General features: G+C 40.4%; 1 protein-coding gene across 13 annotated transcripts in view; it reads left to right on the top strand.

Moving 5' to 3' along the window:
* The window catches only part of MIPOL1 (mirror-image polydactyly 1), a 197,332-nt gene extending 177,418 nt beyond the window's left edge, over positions 1-19,914 (top strand). For all 13 annotated transcript variants that reach the window (XM_055820142.1, XM_055820203.1, XM_055820191.1 and 10 more), the window contains one exon: positions 14,208-19,914. In XM_055820142.1, coding sequence (XP_055676117.1) covers positions 14,208-14,274 — 67 coding nt within the window. In that variant the 3' untranslated portion in view covers positions 14,275-19,914. The remainder of the gene's footprint in view (positions 1-14,207) is intronic.
* The last annotated feature ends 2,144 nt before the right edge of the window (positions 19,915-22,058 follow it).

Raw genomic sequence — 22,058 nt, 5'->3', positions numbered from 1 at the left:
AGCTGGAGCAAACTCGCTGTAGCTCTGTCGCACTGTGTTGCATTCAGTTGTCCCCGTTGAAGATACGACCTGTAGTTTACTGAGAAAAAGATGCTGCTGGGTACATTCAAAAGATGAGCAAGTGAGGGCGAAGTGCTGAGAATCCTTCATTTGCTATAGCGAGCCCCAGGAGACAGTGGTTATGAGACCTATGGAAGGGGACGGGGAGCTGAGGAAGACAACTCTTGTGGCAGTCTAAGGTACCAATGAAAACTAGCAATAGCTCTGGACATTCAGAACTGGATTAAAAGTTCTTAAAGGAGATGCAACATGGAAAAAACTGCTTGATGAGGACTGATGTGTTGGCTGCCTTGTGCAATGATTAAAAACAGATTATAAGCTCCACGGGGCCCATAAGAGATACACAATCTCCACAGGCGGGGTTTTATGGTGTTTAGGAAACCCACACTAGCCAGATGGAAGATTCCCAGGCACGCAAAACTACCACATACCCCAAAGAATTCTGCAGAGTGCAACAGAGATGATGCAAAATTTCTTTGGCGTGCAAGACATGAATAGAAACATGAGAAAGTCTGAAACACAAGATCTAGTAACAATCACATCAAATCATATACAAAAATAATACCATTAACTAGAGTAGCAATAACAGGCAGTGTGAATTTATTGGATTTAGGGGTGATAGGCTTGGAAGTAGTCTGCTTTAGGAATTCAGTGAGGAATTAGGACTAATTGAAATGTATAAAGAAAGTCACATGTGATCTAACTGAAAACACTGCATAGTATGGTCAGAATTCATTTAAATACTCTAAATTCTGCACTTACGCCAGTGACTCCTCTCAGAAATTAGACTGCACTAACATGCACGGTGAAATGATGAACTAAAAAGTCTTATAGAGATACCTGTTTGTTGTAATAAAAGAATTGAGTAAGCCAGTGAGGTTATGTGCAGCCTCAGAGAAATTCAACATACAGAGTGAGACCAATTTTCTGGGTCTGGAGGCAATAAAATACTGAACTAGTATTCAAATCTAAGGCGAGCTGAACAAATTCAGTCACTGGTGGCATATTCTCTGGACTGTTGTAGGTATGCCGTGTTTCTGCATCACTAGCAGATCTTGTCTCCCTTGGTAAGGCTAAGGTATTATTCATGCTGTACAAAAGGAGATGTATCACTTTTGCAAAGCTGTAATGAAATGTGTTTTCTGCACTAGATTATATTCTCTTTATTGGATGACACTTCACTTAGAATTTTTGAATTGTGTACTTCGTGTTACAGTCCAGGTAAAATTTGCAGGATGTGATGGAGGAAGTGCCTGATAACTTAGTGCCACTAACACTGATAACTTCCCAGGCCAGAGAAGGGAGGACTTGGGTTAGCATAAGCAGAAAACTTCTGACTGAAAAAGTACAAAACTTTTTGCCTTCTCTGCTTGGATTCCTTGGAGACCCAAATGAAGAAGCACGTGCTGAACTGGAGCAGTGCACACTGGTTGCACAGAGACCCACACAGAGCAGTGTGACCTCAGATGTTTTCATTCAAAAGCTTCCTTGGTATCTGTGTCCCCCATCCGGTTTTCTAAGTGGTTGTCTGGGAGCAGGGGTACTCCTCCATGGTAGGAAGGAATGGAGCTAAGGTTCCTCCTCCGTCTGAGGATATCCTGGTTCAGGTCTCCTGTACCTCAGAGGGATGTTAGCCACACATGTTTGGTCTGGGTACTCTCTGTTCCTTGCCTTGGAGGAGTATCACATAGCAAAATAATGCAGGCTTCCCAGATCAGAGAGCAATGAGCAGGCTACTCACCTCTGAGAAGCAAGACCTCGTTCTGACACTTTCCTTTAGGGCTTTTTCTCAGTTTTATCCAATGCCTATTGAACATAAATACAGAGCCAGTAGCAGAACACCCATCTCCCATTTCCCAGGTCAGCACCCTCGATCACCACCCACAGAATCACACCTCCAGGTCTAATAACATTTCAGATGTTTCTTCTGTAGAATTTCATGGCTTCAGAAAAAGTAGAGAAGACATTTTAACCCTGGAGTGTACTGCTCTCCTGAGAAGTTGCAGATGTGGGTTAAACCCAAGTTTTCCTTAGCTTGGCTGATTGCTCTAGCTGATGGTCAGTATAATTTTTTCACACTTGTTTTAAAAAGGAGGAGTGAGCACTGCTGTTATCTTTGTCACCTTAAAAGAAACAGGTGGCCTCAGGCTATCTGTAGCAAAGGGCAGCTTGAGGACCTCTGGACAGCTTGGATCAACCCACTTAAAGCAAGGGGCTGAGATTTTTAAAAAAAAAAAAATAAACCCCTCCTATTTGGCAAATTTAGGAGCATCTTTCTCCTTAAACTAGTTGTTGCAAATCCCATCCCAAGATGCTGCCATGCTCTCTGTGCAGTCTGTAGGAGGAATGCACTGGTCCAGAGCTCACATGGGGCTGCAGATCCTGTTCTCAACACCAGCATCCTGAAGGACAGGTTTGGTGATTCTCAGGATTACTACAGCTGAGACCCTTTGCAGTACTAATGAGTCAGAATATCTTTTAACATCTCCTTTTCATTTGAAAGTGACCCTTAATAGAGCAGTTTGTGGTATCAGTACCAAAACTCTCATACAGTTATAATGTGGGATATTGCCAGAGCAGATGATGGAATGCCCTTCTCATGGTACTTTGGGTGTCATAAATTATAATGAAGCCTTTAACATCTGATGGTTTCTGATCAATGCCAGGGTTGTGTTCAGTGGGGCACTTAACAGAATGAAGACAAAAGGTCCCAACCGAAAGGAATGACAGGGAAGCCTTTCCTGCATTTCTTGCGCAGCCAAGATATCCATTGACTGCAGGGAGTTTCACATGGATGAAGAATGCAAAACTGAGCATACAGTCTAAATCAAGTACTTATTTTCTTTGTGTAGCTATGGTTTGTATTTACTTAACCTCTGTAAATTGTGGATTGCAGTGCAGATATTGTTTTCTTAAAGTATGGGTAGTTACAATATAAACACAAATATTTATCATCATTTGAATATTTATCATCTCAGCCTTTCACGAAAATATAAGCAGTGCTCAAACTTCGTTCTCTCAAACACTAAAATGTATTCTATGAAAGTCAAATGTTTTCAGAGTCAACATAATCACAGCATCCCAGTTTTTGACCTGTGTGTTCATTTACAGTTTGCTTATAGCTGCTTCACAGAGATGGAAGTTTGTAGATTACAACATGGTTTTATTGATTTATCAGTAGCAAAATACACTAAGTATACTCAGTAAACTGGATCGGCTAGCTCTTGGGCTTGTATTGTATAATATCAGCTTGTTGTGGAATACTTCAGAACAAAATCAGAATGTTGGCATAGTTAACATCAATGGTGTAAACCAGACTTGCAAAGACTAATATTTAGTAAGACCAATAACACAAACAAATTAGGTTTTGAAGTTGTTTGCCCAATAGGAAGAAGCATGCTGACACAGTATTTGTAAGCTTATAGTTAACCATTCTATGACAAATTATTAAATAACTTTGAACAGCAGATTGAGTGCTCCTTGAAGAACAGCAAGAAAACTTTTTCTCAGATTTGCTTTTTTTTCCAAGATGATAAAACGAGTGTCACAGCAAATAATCATTTACTTTAATATTTTATATCCAAATAAAATAACTCCATGGCATTTACATTGCCGTTACTAAATAGTATTTGGTTTGTTTGCAAGAGTCATTTATTTGTGGCTTGGCTGAAGGAATAAAAATAAATTTGCGGTTCTTTCTGTTAATACTCATACTGTTTCTTAACATATGCAAAAGACTGAATGCTGTAAATGTATGTGCAGAAGCTCGAAAAGAAAGCCCAGACTTTCTGAAGCTTCTGAATTACATATAATCTTTTAGAGAATTGCTGGAACAGTTCTTTACAGCAACAAATAGAAATAACTGACTAGGCCAGCAAGGTATTTTATTTTAAACAAACTTGAAATCATTTCAATTTTTCCACTGCTTAAAATTAAGTGTACCTTTACTGAAGGAGGGGCTCGTTCTCCAAGAAAAAAAATTGCAGTTCATGTTTCTAGTCTAATACTGAGTCATTAATTAATAGCCAGATTTTTCCATGAGGCTTTTAATTTTTTAACAAGCTTTTGTAGAAAGACAGCATCAACTGTATTTATGAGAACTAACAACAGATTTAACCCCATCATTGCTGCTGCTGTTTTATTGGCAAGTTGCTTGGCTTTCTTGTTCTACATTTTTGCTGTATGTGATACGGGTATAAGGATGAAAAGCTAAACACCGAGTTGCTGGAAGGCATAATTCTTTCAGACCAAATTTTATCATTTCAGCTTCTGATTATGAAATTTTTCCCCATAGAAAGTATCAGAATTCAGCCTTTGAAGGGAAGACACTGTAGGTATTGGAGATGTGTATAATAAAATTAATGTATTTAACACTTTATTCTGTTCCTCATAATATATCCATTTCTTTCACCTCAGTCTTTGGTAAGATAATAAAAAATTATTTGAGGGATGTAACAGATGCACATCTGCATCTGATAAAAGGGATATCTAAGTGGTGAACTCAACACAAAAGATGTTTCACAGATCTCCAATTTTAAGTACTGAGAAAATAGTTTGCTCTATGCTTTTGAAGAATTTTGTGACTTTGATGTAAATGATGTAAAGCCAAATTTTTGTGCTTGCTAGCAGCACAAATTAAAAAGTTTTTCTCCGACAATCAGTCTCATTCATGTGACCAGCAGGCAGAATTGCCACCAAGGCCTGAGTCTGCAGGCTCCCCAGTCTGGAGGCATTAAATCTGCCCTCAAAATGACCTGAAGGTCTCTCTCCTTGCTCGGGAATTCAGTCACCTCCCAGGAGCAGGAGGAGAAGCTTATTCTCAGTCAGATGGCAGGAACATGGACCAAAATAGGCCCAGAAGGCCAGTGAAAACAAAAAAAAATTCTCATGTGAATTGTCTTGCTAGAATGGTGCTGAAGACATTGGAGACAGTCTGTCTGCCGGCTCCTGGAGAGAGGTTACTGAAGCTGAGAAGTGGGGAGGCTTGTTTTTACCTTAATGGCCTTCAATGGCTGATAACTTAGTAAAAAGCCTATGAAGTATTTTGAGGAGCACTACGCATGTGGAGGAGACACTTTGGTCTGTGATGCCAAGTCTCAACTGGTATTTTTAAAACCCCTTTTGTGTGTGTAAATGAGCAGTTAGGCATCTCTTCTGGTTTGATCCCTGCACAGGGGACCCGGTCACATCACCATAACAAACTTCATGCTGATTGCATCTGTCTATAATCTATTGCAAACATTCAGAGGAGGAGAGGATGTTTCATCCCGCTACTGAGGGAAGACTGCCCTTATTTGTTTTCTAGAAATACTTTTCAGAAGTATGACTAAGTGTGAATTGCCCTGAAACCAGAAGTCTGTGGGCACCACTGGATTACACAGGAAGGGTGGGGGGTTCACCTACCAGTCTGAGCCTGTTACAAAGGACTTACCATAACTGGGAGCTTAATTAAATGCTTTCCTCTTACATCCAAACCCGTTTCCATTGTTACTTGATCTCTCAGGGATGTAGAATCCACATTCCAGCTTGGGCAACGTCACATCAGTTATGCCAGGAAAGAAAATCTATTGAAATACATCAAATCTACATAAAACCGATTATTTTTATTGTAAAGTGGAGGGGTTTGATGGTGGTTTATTAGGAAGGAATTTTCTCTCCACAAGCTCCAGATTACTCTTGGTCACAAGGGTGGAACTACCTCAGGGAGGTGGAACATAACTGAGAGGTGCCTAAAGCCAGCAAGTCTGCATCAGGTTTTGTAAAATATTTGTGGAATTAAGAAAAAAGCTCATGTTGTCTTTATTGTTTATGGTATCAAGAGGAGTCTGCCAAAGCTGTGCTTTGATGTTATGTACTTGGGAAACAGCCTGAGTAGTACATCAGTGTTCGCGATTTTACAAACTCATTGTAAACAGGACTTGACCAGAAGATGCCCAGAAGAGGTGAGACTGGCTTGGAATAGGCAGCTGAGAGGTTCGGATCTGGCTTGTTTGAAGGCAGGCTTGTTTGAAACATGCAGAAAGGAGCAATGTGCTGATTTCAGACTGATACTTCTGAAGTTCAGAGTCTCTTAGTAAACCTATTCCCTACAGATACGTAAATGTGTATCATTCTGCTGGTCCTGTGTTCTGAAGTTTTTTCTCACGAGGAATCCTGTCTAACTTTGTTTTGAGCAGTTTTGAAATACTATTTGGTTTAGATAATCAATTTTTGACATTGCTTTTAAATATTCCTGAAGAGAGATTTAGAACAATCCCCTAAAAAGTAGGTCCTTTTTCCATCTCCTGAAATACTTCTCAGCTGGATATAGAATAAGAGAACTGGCTAGCTGTTAGCAGTTGACATGGTTCAGAGCACAGACAGAGAAGCTCAGAGAGAAGGGCTCTGTATCCATCAATTTTAGGCTCTAATTCTCCAGGATAATTTTTTTTGTTCCTGCACATGAGGAACCTAGTTCCGCTCAAGACTACTTATACATAAAATTAAACATGAGGGCTTTTCAGTCGTCTTGGTTGGTTGAGCTTCAAGCAAGTCATTTCATTCCCTGCGTACTGTTTTGCCACATAGTACACCTGATGCAAAATAGACCTGATGTCTGCCTTTTAAATGCTTTATTTAAAAGTTCTGACCATCCCTCTGTGTTGTGAGCATTCAAAGCAAAGAGTATTTGCTTTGCAGAGATTGTATTGCTCTCAAGAAGAAGGTGGGTACCTGTTCAGAGACAGAATAAGCTTCTGTCTTAAGCCTGTGATTCATGGCACTCAGTTAATACCAAACACCATTACCAAAGGGCAGGGCTAGCGTTCATCAGGAGTTGACAGGAAATAGTATTTTTCCTTCTTCAAATGAATAAATACTATGGCAGGATACCTCCTATGAGGAAGATATATTAGCGTAAAGTAAAACTGCTAGCTTTTCCTAAGCAGATTTCCAGGAAGTATTTGGCAAGAAAATCCAGGAAACCCTTGCCTATTCATATCAGCACAAACTTTCTGGAAATGCTCTCACTGCATGGAGTAGGCTTCGATGTCAAGATTCTCCTAAAAAAAGAGACCAGCTGTGACACCAAATGCATGGAAACAGTGACTGTCAGTGCTAAAAGTAATTCCAGCTTTGGTAGGGGGTATCAAAAAGGTTTTTCTTGCACAAATAGTCTAAGCTTTGCATAAAATTGGCTTATAAACTGTTGGACTGAAGCTGGAGTAATTTGGTGAAATTCTGTGATCTGATTAAATAAACTGATGAGTATCATTTGGCCTTAAATATGCCAATATGTCCTCTATTTCGGTTATTATTAATTTTTTAACTCTTCAGTGTCAGCCACACAGTCAGATCTGAATGCTCCATCCAATAGTAAGAGCCTGGTCTATATGATAGCGTGTTGTAGATCTCAATGTACTGAAATACAGATGAGGTTATAGCGTAGCTGTTTCACGGTTTATTTTTCTTTCTCGTAAGCTCATTTATTTTGGGCAATCAGTGTACGCCATCCTGAGAAAGCCTCTGAAAGCAAAGGAGCCATACCTTTCACAAGGTGGCATTAAATCCAGCATAGATGCAAAGTCCTGATGTTGTATTATCCTGTACTGTGTAGCAATACACATCAATGCAAAGTAGAGTGAAACGCTGTCAAAATAGACTGTGTTTACCACTCACTTTTCCTGCTGCTAGTGATGGCACAAGGTGAATAGTAATGGTGAGCTAGCTCATAATCTTCCAAACAGAAGGTAGAGAGCAAACAATTTGACAAGATTAGTTATTGTGGACCACAGATAAAGGCTTAATATTTTAGCCAAGGCCTGTGTAAGCCAGGTTTATTTTGAAATATGTCTGCTGTCAGGAGCCCAACTGGCTGTATTTACTTCTAAGTTTAATCATATACAGAATTACTCTTTTGGGTTGAGAAGATGCTGAAAGGGATTTAATAGGAATGCTTGTTTTGTGACAGTGCTTTTCAGAGGCAGAATGGTTTGCCCTGCCAAATTTAAGGCCTGTAGGTTTAATGGAACATACTTTTTGGAGTGACATTGCAAACAGTGTTGGGCAGGCAGGAATTGGCGGCAGTGCCTGGAGTGATTAGATTCGACGCTGTGGTCTACCACAGTTTAGAGCTCGCTGATGCTGCTAAATCAGTCTCTAAGGCTTGTATTTTAAGACCAGAAAGGACCATTAATACAGTCAGTCCAGCCACCTGTCTAACCCAGGGCCACAAATTTTGCACAGCAGTTCCTGCATCAGGTTCAAAACCACTGCTGATCTCCAGCACATCATTTAGCAAGATGCTCGGTCTCTGATCCAAAAGGTGTGGATGGAACTTTGTTAAGCAGAAGGGAGGCAGCCTGGTGCATCTGAACCACATGTGGTCTTTATTGCTGTGCTGACGTATGAAGGAATTGTTACAGACTGGTGTATGGTCATTAAATGCAACTGGCAATGTCTTTTAGTGAGTCGATCAAAAATTATTATTGTTCAAAAGGAAAGCTTTTGAGGTGGCAAAAATAATACCCGAATTGAGGAATAATAATTAAAGAATCACTGAACCACCCAGAGGTAAGAGGGCGATGCCTCTGTAAGCGTGGTAGATAGGCCACTCACTGCGAGGTCATACCCTTACATTCCAGGCTTCAATCCAGTGAATGTTTAAGCATTTTCTTCAGTAGGAGCAGCCTCAACATTTGAAACTGAGAACAAGCCACCCCAGCACCTGGTGTTAGCACAGCACCACTCCCCGAGAGGGGAGCAGCTGGAAGCAGCTGTTCCCTTGTACAGATAATGGAGCTGAACCAGTTTCCTTCAGCCTCTTGAGTAAATGATCCCATCCAAGCGACTGGTTTCTGGATGAGACTGGTATCACAGCAGCCTCTCTTCTCCATGTCATTTGGTCCCTTGACTTTTACAGAAAATGCCTGAAAAGGAGTACTCCATTTAGGATTTGATTAAATATATCCAAGAGGAAGACTGAAGGAGAGGGAAAGGAAAGGAGGTTTTTAATTCTGGGATGAAATTAAGTGAATTTGTTTGTATGACCACTCACCAAATAGTCATTCAGTGGGCTTTACTGCTGAATGGCTTGTAATGCTTTTGTCCAATGCATTTTATTTACCTAATATATTTTAAAATGCTTGGTTTCTAAAGGGAATTAGCGTTAGCAAAACACATTCCAGAAGAAGCCAGAAATCATGCTAGTAAGGCCATCTTCATAGCTTGAGCCTAATCTTATCTACTGGAAAGATAACCAAGGGTTATAGTTTAGGTTTATAAGCCTTTATATAGCATTTCAAAATCCAGGGGGGTTGTTTTTATCACTTAACTCTTCCATCTGCAGGTAGAAGCTATTGTTTTCAGCTAGTCTATATATTGCTTTGCAGATTAGGACATAGACTACTTGAAGGATGCCCTTTTCTTTCAGTTGGGTCTCCATTTTGGCTGCTTCTGGGGCACGATGCCCTGGAAGATCACTCCGTGACTGACTAAGTCTGTCATGTTCAGAACTTGTGGCTAAAGGCCACTGCGCTCCTTTGGGATGAGTTGCTTTGGCCAGGGGTGGAGCAGTGTGGGAGGATGTACTGAATTATGTGGATTTATGCAGTTGCAAATTTGTTACTGATCCCAAGATACAGTTTAGAGCTAGACATCTTCAGCAGAATACATGAAAGAGGAAAGCAAGCCAAAAACAGGTGTAAGAGCCAACAGTAGAGACCAGTAGGTAACATTTTTGCAACTTTACATCCAGTTTCTGGGCTCATGGGACAAACTTCTCTGTCAGTAAGGTTTTTAAGTCTGCTTTATGGAGGCTGACCCTAAAATCAAAATGATTTATACTCAAAGGATTAAAGTTCTGTAAGGCTTTGCTAAAAATCAAAGCAAGTTGTCAAGCTGTTCAGGAGCTACCTAAGAACACTCCATATAACAACATACACTGCATACAGGCATTTTTTCAGATGCATGCATAGGTGGTAAAAGAACACATTTTGAAATAACTGGAAGAGGAGTTGAGAATGGTTGAGAATTTGTCTTGGGAAAGAAGCACCTAGCAACGTCTTGGTTTAGGTAGCCTTCCTCTGATGATGAGGACCTTTTTAAGCTTAGCAAAACTTTTAAAAGTACATACTCAAACTGGTAATATAGCAGCAAGCCCCTCAAGATCTTTTTATTTCTGTATTAAAACACAGATTCACCTGCTTAAGTCCAAATTTGTATTGAGGAAGCATTAAGCCATGGCAGTTCAAGATTCTTCACACTGATGTCTTTTGCTGACTGAAAAATAATGATGGACCAGGTGTGCCTTTCCTAATTTGTGGGGTGGGGTTATTTTTCCATTTCATGAAAGCACTGACATGAGCATTACAGGAGTATGTAGTGGAGGTGAAGAATATTTCTAGCTCTCAATTTTCTGATTTTCATGGATGTAAATTCCATCTGTCCCAAAAAACACAGGACTTTTTTACTTTGGATATGTGCAAATCAGTATAAATAAAACCAAAGTTGTACTTCTCCATCTGAATACATAGTTTATTCCTGTATTTTATAAGTCATTTTGTACTCATAGAGAATGCTGAAGTGGCATTTGCTAAGATAATTTATTTGTTAAGGGACAGATTTTCTAGACTTATGTAAGTACCAAGAAATAGCAAAAGTCACCTACTGGGATTTTCTAAAATCTCTTAAGCAAGAAATTGAAATCTGTGAAAATGAGGAGACCTTAAGAGGCTTTGTTGAACATTCCTGAAGGTGTCCGTCTGTCCTTGCACATTTGGACCCTCAGCACTGCAGCAGAGTTGCCCACCATATCATTCTTCTGATATGTCTGACCTAAAATACGAACACAAATACTTTCTTCTTGACTTACTTGTTTGGTTGCTTCATGAGATGCAAATTCAGCGAGTGTCAGTGCTTAGATCTCAGGAGAAGATAGTGTCACATTGAGCATTTAATTTATACTATGAGGACTGTTTCCTTCACAAGCAAAAAGTCAAATGTCATTTGTTAAATCTGTGTCTTGGGTTACAGTCAAGCATAGCCAGTACTGCTTTCAGTTAAGTAAAATATGGTGAGATTATACTGGCAGATATATCATGATTGCACAATGTAATAAAAGTTGCCTTCTTCAGGTTAGTGTCTGCTGTGTTTTGAATAACACTCTGCAAACGCAGAGACTTTTAGAGTAGCTCCCAGCACCTCCCATTCATCAGTTTAGATATCTAAGTTACCTTTGATCTTGAGCTATAAGACTATTCCTTCAGTTTACCACGGATTAAAATGCTCGGCCTCGAAAAGGAGCTGCCTGCAGCATCCCACCGGGCTGGGCACCGACCCTTAGGGACGCAGGGCGACTCTGCCACCCTCACCCTCACAAGTAGCACCTCAGTGACACAACCCTCAATGCCAGCCACCCATTATTACAAAGAAAAATGTTGCTTAGTGCGAGTCAGGTTGGCAGAGTTGGGCCCTTGGTGAACAAAGAGGCCAGGATTATCGTTCCGAAAAGCCCCCTGAGGCCTGTATCAAGAGTTATTAACCACTGATTCAACCCGTAGAATTATTTTGTAGGCTTAAGTGGGATTTCAGTGGTTTATTGGGTCTTGCATCTGTGTAGGGGTGAGTTTTGCCCTCTGTTATTTTATCTTATAAATAGCTGTTACAGTTCCTCTTTTACATTATTGTTTAAATCTCTTTCAAAGGTATGGTTTCTTAATCCCCTGCTGGTTTTTTTTTTCTTTCTTCTAATAAAGAATAAATAAATTTGCAAATCCACACATGACTGAAACAAAAGGCAAATAAGCCCTGCACGATTTGTATTTGGTGCAGAACACCTCATTTTGATGATTTCAGTCATCATTCATTTGAAAAGCAGAAGCTATGATTGTTAAGCCTCATTATTTTCAATGAAGCCTGACAGTTTCAAGGTTAAACAGAAGACAGCTACTTTCATCCCAGTGGTATTTCTCTTCAAACATGGGCAGCTCCTCGCTAACCTGCTCTGCTCTGGTGTGCAGTGTCATTGCTTGGTCACAGAGTGGTGCACATCTAAGCCCAGTTGCAGGGCTGTGTGTCAGCACTGACCTCCAGCCTGTGCCTCCCCAAAAGAAACCTCAGTTATTGAAATATTTTTTCTCCCACTTGTAGAAGCCATGCAGTATTTCTTTTTAACTGTACAGTGATTTAAATAAGGCCATGAGCTCAGATTTTACTATTTTTCTGCTGTCTCCCAGAAAACAATTTGTAGCCCAAACCTTCTGTTTGTCCAGAAGGTTTGAAATATTTCTCCTGTGCTTTATGTCTCTGAAGCACATTAAAGAGGGTGATAGTATGAGAGGGAAAGAGACCTCCAGTGATAAAGTGGCTAAGAAACCTGCAGTGCTTCTGAACATAATGCTGTTAAAAGTGGGGGCTGCTCTGCCATTGCTTTCTGAAATTGCACATGGACTAACTGATTTAGCAGGGAAACTTCCCAGTTAGAGAGGCTGAGGAAACTATGACCTATCAGTAACTGAACTAAAAGCCTTAGAACCCAGAAAACTTCGATTTTTTCCACTGTGAGAAAACTTTCAGGAGCAAATGACTTGTGGAAGCTCTGACTTTATACTTGCATGGGCTGACTGCACTGAGTTAGGGCTGCCTGGGTGAGGGCTCTGTAATGATGAAGAAGTGCAGTAGATGTGTGTTACAAACACAGGGGAAATGCCCTAGCTGGTTAAAAATGAAAAGCAATATTTGAGAAAAAGGAGGGAGCGGAGTAGGCAAGCAGTAGTTTTTCACCTGTGCTTTGACTGCTTTTGAGTCCCTGTGGAACAGCTAGGACCAGCTGAACTTTCCACATACATTTCCTGGTGTCTGATAATTACGTTAGGGTGGCGAATTCTTAATCTCATTTCAGGAATTAAGTCACCTGGTGAGTACAATGAAAGGTGTAGCTTCGTGGTGCTTGGTGGTTCCTGGAAAACAAGAGTTTCAATACATACCATGTCTGTTAGTCATGACTTGTGGCAATAAATCCAGGACGTGTTACCTAATTTTCCTGCACTGAAGTTACTAATGCATCCCTGAGATAAAATGAATTTTGCAGGTTTGATAAAGCTGTGTTATTTTTATTTCCTAGCTACATTCCTTATGTTGTATAATATATTTTTTAAAAACTGTCTTTTCAGAGAAGAAAAAATGGTCAACCTTGCAGCAGTGAATACAGCTATTTGAACCTGTGACTCTTTGTTATGGAAGTTGTGTGTGTAATATGCTGGACATGGCTCTAACAGTGTTCTGCTAGGCAAAGTGTTTGCTTTTAAATAGGGGGTTTTGTGGGAGAGTTTTCATTGAAGGATTCTATAAAATACAGATAAATCAAAGAAATAGTTTGAATGCGTGATTACTGGGGTGCTGGAGATAAATGTGTGCAAATGGAAAACACTGAACAAATTTAGCCCTTTGCATGTGTCTACTTTAACAAAAGGAAAGAACAAATTAAGTCAGTGAGATGCTGGACGTGCTTATAGCCTGTGCCTTAAAAATAGGAGAGAATTAGGCAGCCCTCTGTCCTACTTATTTAGATTGTTAATTTGTCTGTAGTTGTGTCAACATAATAATCATACAGGCCACCTTCAAGACATCATCATCCACATCCTCAGAAACTTGGTTTGTTGAGTATTTAGAAAAAAAATTTGGACATAAAATACATGGAGTTGTAGGCATAAATTTATAAACTGCACAATAAAAGTAGCTGTTGGATAACAAGCGGGGTATTTTTAAAGGGGAAACAACAGCTAAGTGTTACATTTAACAAGAGCCATGGACCACTCATATTTTTAAAAGTCCTGCTTACACTGAAGTGTATATGTGCCACAGGATTGCTGCACAGGGTTCTGTGTTAACGCCTTACGGGGACCTCAGATACTACGTATACCACAAAAGAAAAGCGAGTTGATATGTATCGCTGCCTGCAGATGGGTTGGGTTGTAGGTTAAAAAGTTTTCTGTAAGTTGTCTGCCTTTTCCCTTAATGTCTGTCTTTTACAGTAGTGCTTTGTTCCTGAGCGTGACCACCACCAGGACAGCTTGGTTCAGTGCAAACACTGTCTCTTTCAGCCAGAACATTCCTAACGCTAGCTTCCTTTTTTTTTTTCTCTCCTCTCCCTCTCCCCTGCCCCCTCTCAGGTTGGAAAGGCTGGTGGACGTCCTGAGGAAGAAGGTTGGAGCAGGGACCATTAGGACCGTGATCTGATTGAAAGCTCTAGTCTAAGGAAGCATTCACATCTGGTGACCAGGCTGCTTCATTCAGCACTGTGTAAACACTAAAGCCTTAACTTAGCAAACAGTTGTTAGAAGTGGGACACTCCAGCGACATTCCAAGCTGAGATAAAATCAAATCATAAATGTTTAACTACTTTGCTGCTGAGTTCTGTGATTTGTTGAAATGTTTCACTGCAAACATGTATTTGTTTTGAAGCAGATGCATTGTGGCACTGTGCTCTGTGAAAAATGATGTATATGCTTATTTTAACAGTCTGTCCTCTCGGTGTTGCTAGACTATAGTCTGCTGCAAGGCACCACTTAGGCATGTTTTCAAATACTGCAGGCTTCAGGTGCAAAATCCTGCAAAGCAGTTTCAAAATTTAAATCCCTTATGTTATTTGTGAGACTGAAAACAGTCCACTATTTGTACGTTAAATGTATTAATTGATGAAGTAGGTTCACGATCAAGAAATATCTCTGGCTAGTGTGTTGGAGATTTTTTTCCTCCTTGCTCATAGCCCATCAAATCGCAGCTAGTGACTGTGGCTGCATTTAAGGGAAGGACACATGTACAGCTTTATACAGTGCTTGAGTAGCTACTGGTAGTATGTAGTAGTACTTTTCAGCATACGTTAAAGAGAAACGTACAGTTAGGTTTCACTGGAGGTACAGCTTCATAAATTGCAAAATGAAAGCCGTATGACATCGAACAGTATGTCAGAGAGTGGGGAAAGTTTCCTGTGTTGTTTTCAGTCACTCCTCTGCCTTTCCTGTGAGGGAAAATCTCTCAAATATTCAGAAACCACCTTACAGAGTCAAAATTCACCTTTTCAGTGTAAGGTGGGTCCCTCACCCCTTTCCTGGGAGACTTTTTGCCTGCTTCTTCTAGACCCTGATAGCTCTGCGGTGCAGGAGTACCACCCAGGTTGGGTTTGAGGCCAGAGTGCCAGCCTCTGCCTTGTGTACTCCTGAAGCGCCCTTAGAACAGAGCGCAAAGGCTGAAGGATAGACTGCTACAGGGAGGGGAGAAATTGACGGGTGAGGAGGAAAATCTAGCGTACGCAGATATTATAGACCTTACAGATATAGCAGAGTCGGACCTAGACTTATATTCGTGACCCAAACATCTCCCTGTATTCAGTGTGTCTTTGTCACATGACCAAAGGTGAGCTGAAAGGTCACATCACGCTTGTATAAACCTGCTCAAGAAGGCAGCTGTAATCTCTAAGCAGCCCAAATTCAGTAACGAATCTCAGGAGCACAGCAGGCTCTAAGTTCCTCCCCGGACCAGCCAGCTCCGGCAGGGTGGATGTAGCTCCTAATGCTTCCGCTTGCCTACTCTAATTTGTGCTTAATGTTGTTATGCTGTCTTCCCTCTTAATGTCTGCTTGTACAGATGTCATGATAGGGCAGTCTAGTTGAATAAAACAAAATTTTAATTTTGGATAGGGGGAGGCATTTCACTGCCAGTTTTTCCTTTCAAGCAACTTCCATGTTAAACCTTCATCATCTGCCAACCTAAGCTCCTCCTAGTTTCAGTCAACCAAACCTAACCCCTTGCAGGGAGATAAGTAGCATTCCTTCAAGGCAAATTTAACCAAATCACTTCTAGAAACTTCTGAAGTTCTCCTTTTTGACCTTTGGTCAATTCTAAGATAGCCAGTGAGTCTAGAGTTTCTTCCACACACATATTCACTGGGAAGAAACTGAATTCTTTCATGCTTCCAGACCCGAGGACTGCCACCCCACAGCTACCAGCCCCTTCACCATCTCCCATGTGCTGCTGTCCAGCACCTGGGTGACTCAACCTCTCCTTTCCCTCCTGTCCTCACTGAGCTTTAGTGCACCAAGTGAAAGACAAGATCTCCTGAGTTGTCAGTGCTGGTGAACCATTCCTGCTCTAAGGAGGTCGCGAGGAAAGAATAAAGATAAAAATGTAAGGACTACTGTACTGTGCTAGACCAAAGGTCCAATTAGCCCAAAAACTGCCTTTGGCAATAACCAGTAGAAGATAGCTAGGAAAGGGTGTAAAGTCAGGCCAGCACTAGGGACCTTTCTCCCAAATGGTATCCCAGAAATTCGTTATTTAGGGCCTTTCTGAACCAGAGGTAGTGTCTTCGCATTTTTTCATTACCTGGTTTTGAATCCTTTAAACTTTTAGTATCTACTTGTTCCTGTCACGAGAACTTACGCAGTTAATGATGCATTGAGTAAAGAAGTATTTCCTTTTCTTTGTTATGAACCAGCGCTATTCATTTGCTACCACCTAGTTTTTGTATTAGAGAAACAGTGAACAACCGTTTCCTGTTCATATTGCTTCCTTGTCCCTTGTGATTTTACGTATTTGGCATCCTTCCTCCACCATCTCTTTTCCAGAGAGACCCCCTAGTCTCTTGTGAAGAAGCTATCTCTTATTTGTAATTGGTCTTGTCATGCTAATCTATTTCGTTTCCAGTTCTGCAGTCTTTTTACTGCGGTACAACCAGAGTTGTGCCTGGTATTCAAGATACAGACAAATTGTGACTTTAAGAGTTGTCATAATGATGTTGTCTGTTTTATTCTCTATGCAATTTGTAATCATTTTTAGCATTGGACTTGCTTTATGACAGATGATTTCTTGGAATTCTTATTCCTGTAATAATAACGACTCTAGATCTCATTCCTCAGTTATAATATTTAGCTCAGAGTTCATCATAGGGTGTATGAAGACAGAACTGTTTTCTGAATGCATAACTGCATTTGTGGGTACTGAATGTCACCTGTTCTTTTGACGTGCATTCCCTGGTGACCATGAGCTCCTATTCCATCTCTTCTCACAGCTCATCTTTGGTATTCACAGTAACACAGTATCATCAGCATCAGTGATAGGAAATACCACCGTCTCCACGTTAACCTCCTTTCCAAGGTGATTTCTTAGTTAAGTTGAACAACATGGGCTCAAGGACAAAGATCCCTGTAGGACAATAAGGTAACTTTCCTTCCCTGTGAAAATGAAGCATTTATTCTTACCCATTGTTTTAATCTACCTTTGAGCTGCTTTTTTTTCGAAGTGAAGATCTTCCCTCTTACTCCTTGGCAGCTTTGATGAGGAAGCTTGTTTGCTACTTTGGAAACGCAAGTTTGCTAAATGAGGGCTTGTTTTCCATGCATGAATGTGCTAAGTTCCTCCTTCCTGTCAGAGTATGGAGAGCTCCTCACCTTCACCCAGGTCTTTCTGCCTCCAAGCGAATAATTGTGTGAGTGTAGGCTTCATACTGCAGGACGGTTTGACCTCCAGCCCCTCGTGTCTTTGTTTGGGAAAGTAGGACTGGCCAGGCAGAAGCCATCTGGCAGGCTTGTGTCAGATACATCTGGTTATGGGTGATACTTGATTCAGTAAAATTAGGTGATAATTTTGCTTCATAATTTTCCTTCTGACACATTGTACCTAAAGTGAAAAAATATTTCCTGGCTCTGTCTTATGTCTTGTACCATGTAGCCTGAAATTCAGTGAGCTTTTGAGTCAGGGGGGTTTATCATCTTGTAGATAAATGACTTGGAATCGTAATTCTATTAGGTGTTGATTTTTAAAATTCAGCTAGAAAGGTTTGTCTTCTTTGAAAAGGGCCCTGGGAAATTTGCTGTGCTGAGAGGTGGAGGTTCAGGAACAGTTGGGTTCTCGCTGTTCCTTGCTAACAGCCTGGTGTGTGGTCTTTGGCAAATCCCTTAGTGACAGTCATAAAAGGTATGCAGCCCCTGAAGAGGTGCCTGGGCTCCTCGGGGGAGTTTGCAAAAGGGTGTGTGGCTAAGGTCAAAACACTTTCGCTTCTTCACCAGCTGAAGTGAACAGCAAAAGTCACACAGCTCTGGCAATACAGGCCCAGCCTTCACGGCCCTCGGGTGAATTTCTGGCCCCATTGAACCCAGCCTGAGCTTTGCCTTTCAGCGTAAGGAGGACAGGAATTCTGGTCCTGCGAGTAGAAATGGCCCATAATGATAACACTGCTTAATTGGCTTTTATCATACAGTTTATTCATTGAGAACTGATTGATGTCTGCGCAGAGCTCTGAAAGTGAAAAGAAACCTGCCCCTACGCAGCAGACAAATACAATTGTCACTCCTGGCCTAATTTATGAGAGAAGGATGAGATTGCATCAGATTACTTACCAGGAGAAGCAATTCATTTGCCTCCCGACGGCACAGCAGTTCATGATGGAAGGTGGCTCACCATAGGCAGTCCTTATGGTGGCAGTTGTAATTACTGGTCAAATTAGTGTCCCTGCTGACTTGAAGAGCACCGAGATACTCTGAAACATCCTTCCCCTGTGAGACTTTGTGTGTTTCTCTTGATGATCCTGCAGCATGTTATGCATTGGGAGCCATTTCTGGTATATGCCAGGGTAAAATATGTAAATAGCATCATGTTGGCTCGGGATAAGAGCATTATTAATGCTTTTCGGCACTGTAATTATATTCATAGTAAGCCTTCCCTAAGCCCTCACTAATTAACAATATTGTGACAAATCAACTTTAACAGAAAAGAACTGGGAACCTTTAGTCTTTTAGTACTGTTTTTAATTCAGCCCACAGCCCAAAATTGGTGGCAAGGTTTTCTGTACTAGTGTGGGAAACCTGCTGGTATTTGAAAAGTTCAGAGCCAGCTCTCGGTCTTGTTAGTGGAATCCTGTAGATGAAGTCAGTTTGATTCCTCTTTAAATATATTCACAAGAAAGTAAGATTCATTAGTTAATCATTAATGTAGGGGAATATTAAAACTGCTTTTATAAATAAGCCATCATATTGAAATAGTTTACTAATGTCAATATGTTGTCATATACTCATTTATTTATTTATTTATTTGTTCCAAATCACAGGACATTTTACAACACACCTTAATTCTCAAATTGAATGGCTTTATAAACATTCATATCAGGTGATCAAGAGTGGTAACATTGTTAATCCACATACACAAATGAACTTGCTATCTAAATGTCAGGATTTCTCTGTGCCTTTCCTTTCTTCACTTAGAGTAATTCCAGATGAAGGTTGTTTGGTGTGTTGTTTTTTTTCTTTTTAATTTGTACCCCAGAAGATTTTCCTCCCGTGCAAGAATAAACTGTGAGACACATGAAATCAGTGACCAGCAGTTTCTCTGATCCAGTGCTTGCTACAATTGCAACGTTACATGTACTGACTCTTATCGCTGTACCATTTCACATCAGGTCTGCAGAACTGGACTTTCTCTGTTTGTTCTTCTCATGCATTGGTAAATAAAATGTATTCGCAAGTCCAAAAAACCGAAGTGGTGCTCTCATATTAGGTTGATTACAAGTCAGCTGTTGAGCTTCAGTGGTCTAAACATTTCATTCTTCAGTTTTGTTGGGAGCACACGTGTTCTGGGAGGCTTTTAAACAAATACTTGAAATGGTTGAAAGATTTACATTGCCAGTGCCTAGCTAAATATGTAGTCTTTAGAAAAGACATGGTTTATTTTGGCACCATTTGAAAAACTCAAATATTTTAAACATTTGTTAAGTTTGAGCTTGCACATTTGAACTGAAAGTTTGCATTCCAAAATTGCATCTCAGGTTACCTGTCTCTGTCTCTTTTGTATTTTATAATCCCTTTATTAAAATAGGCTGCAAAAGGAGCTGGGGTTGGAGTGTGGTTTTTTTATTGTTAATTGTAAAATAATGTCATTAACTTCATCAGTTTTAAGGTAATATTTACCTGCTAACTCTATTTAATTAAACATCAGAAATGCAAAGCCAGAAGTGTTTTCAGAATTTAGGGCTTCATGTTGATAGCCAAGACTTGGTTGAAAAATTAATCAAATACAGGAATAGTGGTCAAATCCTGCAGTGCTTTACTCTTAGTTATACTGTGTACTGTGATGAGTAAGTGCTAACCCTGATGGTGAGTGCCGGGCCAGGCAATAAAGAAAATAGGTTGGAAAAGTGTACTGAACTGATAAAATGGAGTAGCTGAAGGAAAAGGAAAAGCTGTCTTTGACCTGGAGGTGGTTTTCTTTTCCTTCCCTTGGCGGAAAGGACAGGAAGGGACAACATTTTGTCTAATTTTTTTTATTATTATTTTTATCACCTTTTATTTTCTCATAAGTTTTAACCTAAAACTTGTACTGAAACTTCAGAAGCTGAGAATGTATAGATTGGACCCACCATATTTTGTTTAAGACCACAAGAACCCCTGTTCAGCAAATGCTGGAGCGCACCATTGCAATCGTGCACATGCTTTGGTGCGTTGCCCAGCCCATTGGCAGCTGCAGGGGGTCACACTCCTTTCTGGGAAGCTGTCACCAGGAGGAGTTTGGCATGTTCCCTCCATGGTTACCTTGGGACAAAGGTTCGTGCGGTGTCACGTTCACAGACGTTTGTCATTATTTGAATGGCTTCTGAACATGATAGAAGCGGATCCTTTGTCATATGGTAAAATGACAATATACCTGACAGAATTGGTCACGACTGCTTCCTGATGGCTGTGCTAAAGCAAGGCTATGATAACCCTTGGAAGGACATTACATGAATTTGCGATGATTAATACTCACACAAGAATACGCACTCTGTATTTCACATGAAATTAAAAAAATGTAATGGTTTCCTGGAGAATTCAAAAGGTGGAAACTATGGTATATTTGTTCATGAGCTATTAGCAGAACTACTTTCAGAACCAAACTTTAAAAAAAAAAAAAAAAAATTGTTTTGGAGCCCCATAGCTCCATATCCATGGATGTGGAGCTATGGGGCTCCAAAACATCGTATCAAACATTTTGGGCCTAGGGTTAAGGGCTCAAATCAGCAAATGGAGAAAGATGTGGATAAATCATAGCTTTGAATGAGACTCTCTTCCCATTAGACGCAGAAGGCACAAATCAGGGTACCTGGACTGCCCTGTTGCTACTAAAGCAGCGTAACAGAGGAAGTGCAAGATAGAAATTAAATTTTGAACAGAACAGCAGAAAAAAATCGGGTGAAATCCAAAAACACATGAGTGTGGAAGCTTTACCTGCTTCAGACATAGAAAAGTAGGAAAAGTTACAATGAGTGACAGAAATACTTTGCTTTGCTTACACATGGAAGTCTTGAAAACTTGGTAGAAGTCAAAGCAAGGTATAGCTGTTGTATTGTTTGAAACAGGTGTCTCGCTAGCGTTAAAATTGGTGTGTAAGGCTGGGAAATTTGTTCAAATTCGGTTGTGTTCGGTTTTTTCACTAAATGATTTTTTGATAGGGCAAGCTACCTTGGTTCTAAATTTCAAATAAAACATTTCAAATTAATATTTAGCTGTTTTGGTCAGTGTATGATCAATATGAAAATGGGCGGTGTCCCCTCTGCTTCTCACAGGCTGAGCAATAGAAATGGCAGTTGTCCTATTGCTAAGGCTTTAGTGGTATAAATATGACATAAAAGGTTATGATATCAAAATAGTAAATATTGAATTATATTTAATAGGATCTGATCCCTTCTGCAATTTTCATCAATAAATCTCAGCACACCTTTAAAAGGAAAGTTAATAATAATAGTACTTTATCCCTAAACTGGTGAAAGAAGTGCCTAAATAAGCATTTAATTGTATGTTGTATTTCTTCACTCTGGGCCTAATTAGAACTGACTAAAGTGGACTGAGGATTTTCCAGGCAGATCTTACCACCTCTGTCAGTGCAGTCAGTACTCCCAGGTGTAAAAGCACTGTTCTGCTCAGGTGTACGTGAAACGCCACCTCTAGCCACCCGCAGCTCTTTGTCACATTTCTAAGGGTTCCCAGCTCTCTGGCTCA

Source organism: Falco peregrinus, chromosome 1, assembly GCF_023634155.1.
Source record: "Falco peregrinus isolate bFalPer1 chromosome 1, bFalPer1.pri, whole genome shotgun sequence".
Taxonomy (NCBI): domain Eukaryota; kingdom Metazoa; phylum Chordata; class Aves; order Falconiformes; family Falconidae; genus Falco; species Falco peregrinus.
Note: the sequence above shows the minus strand (reverse complement) of the source record. Positions and strands in the feature narration are given on the sequence as shown.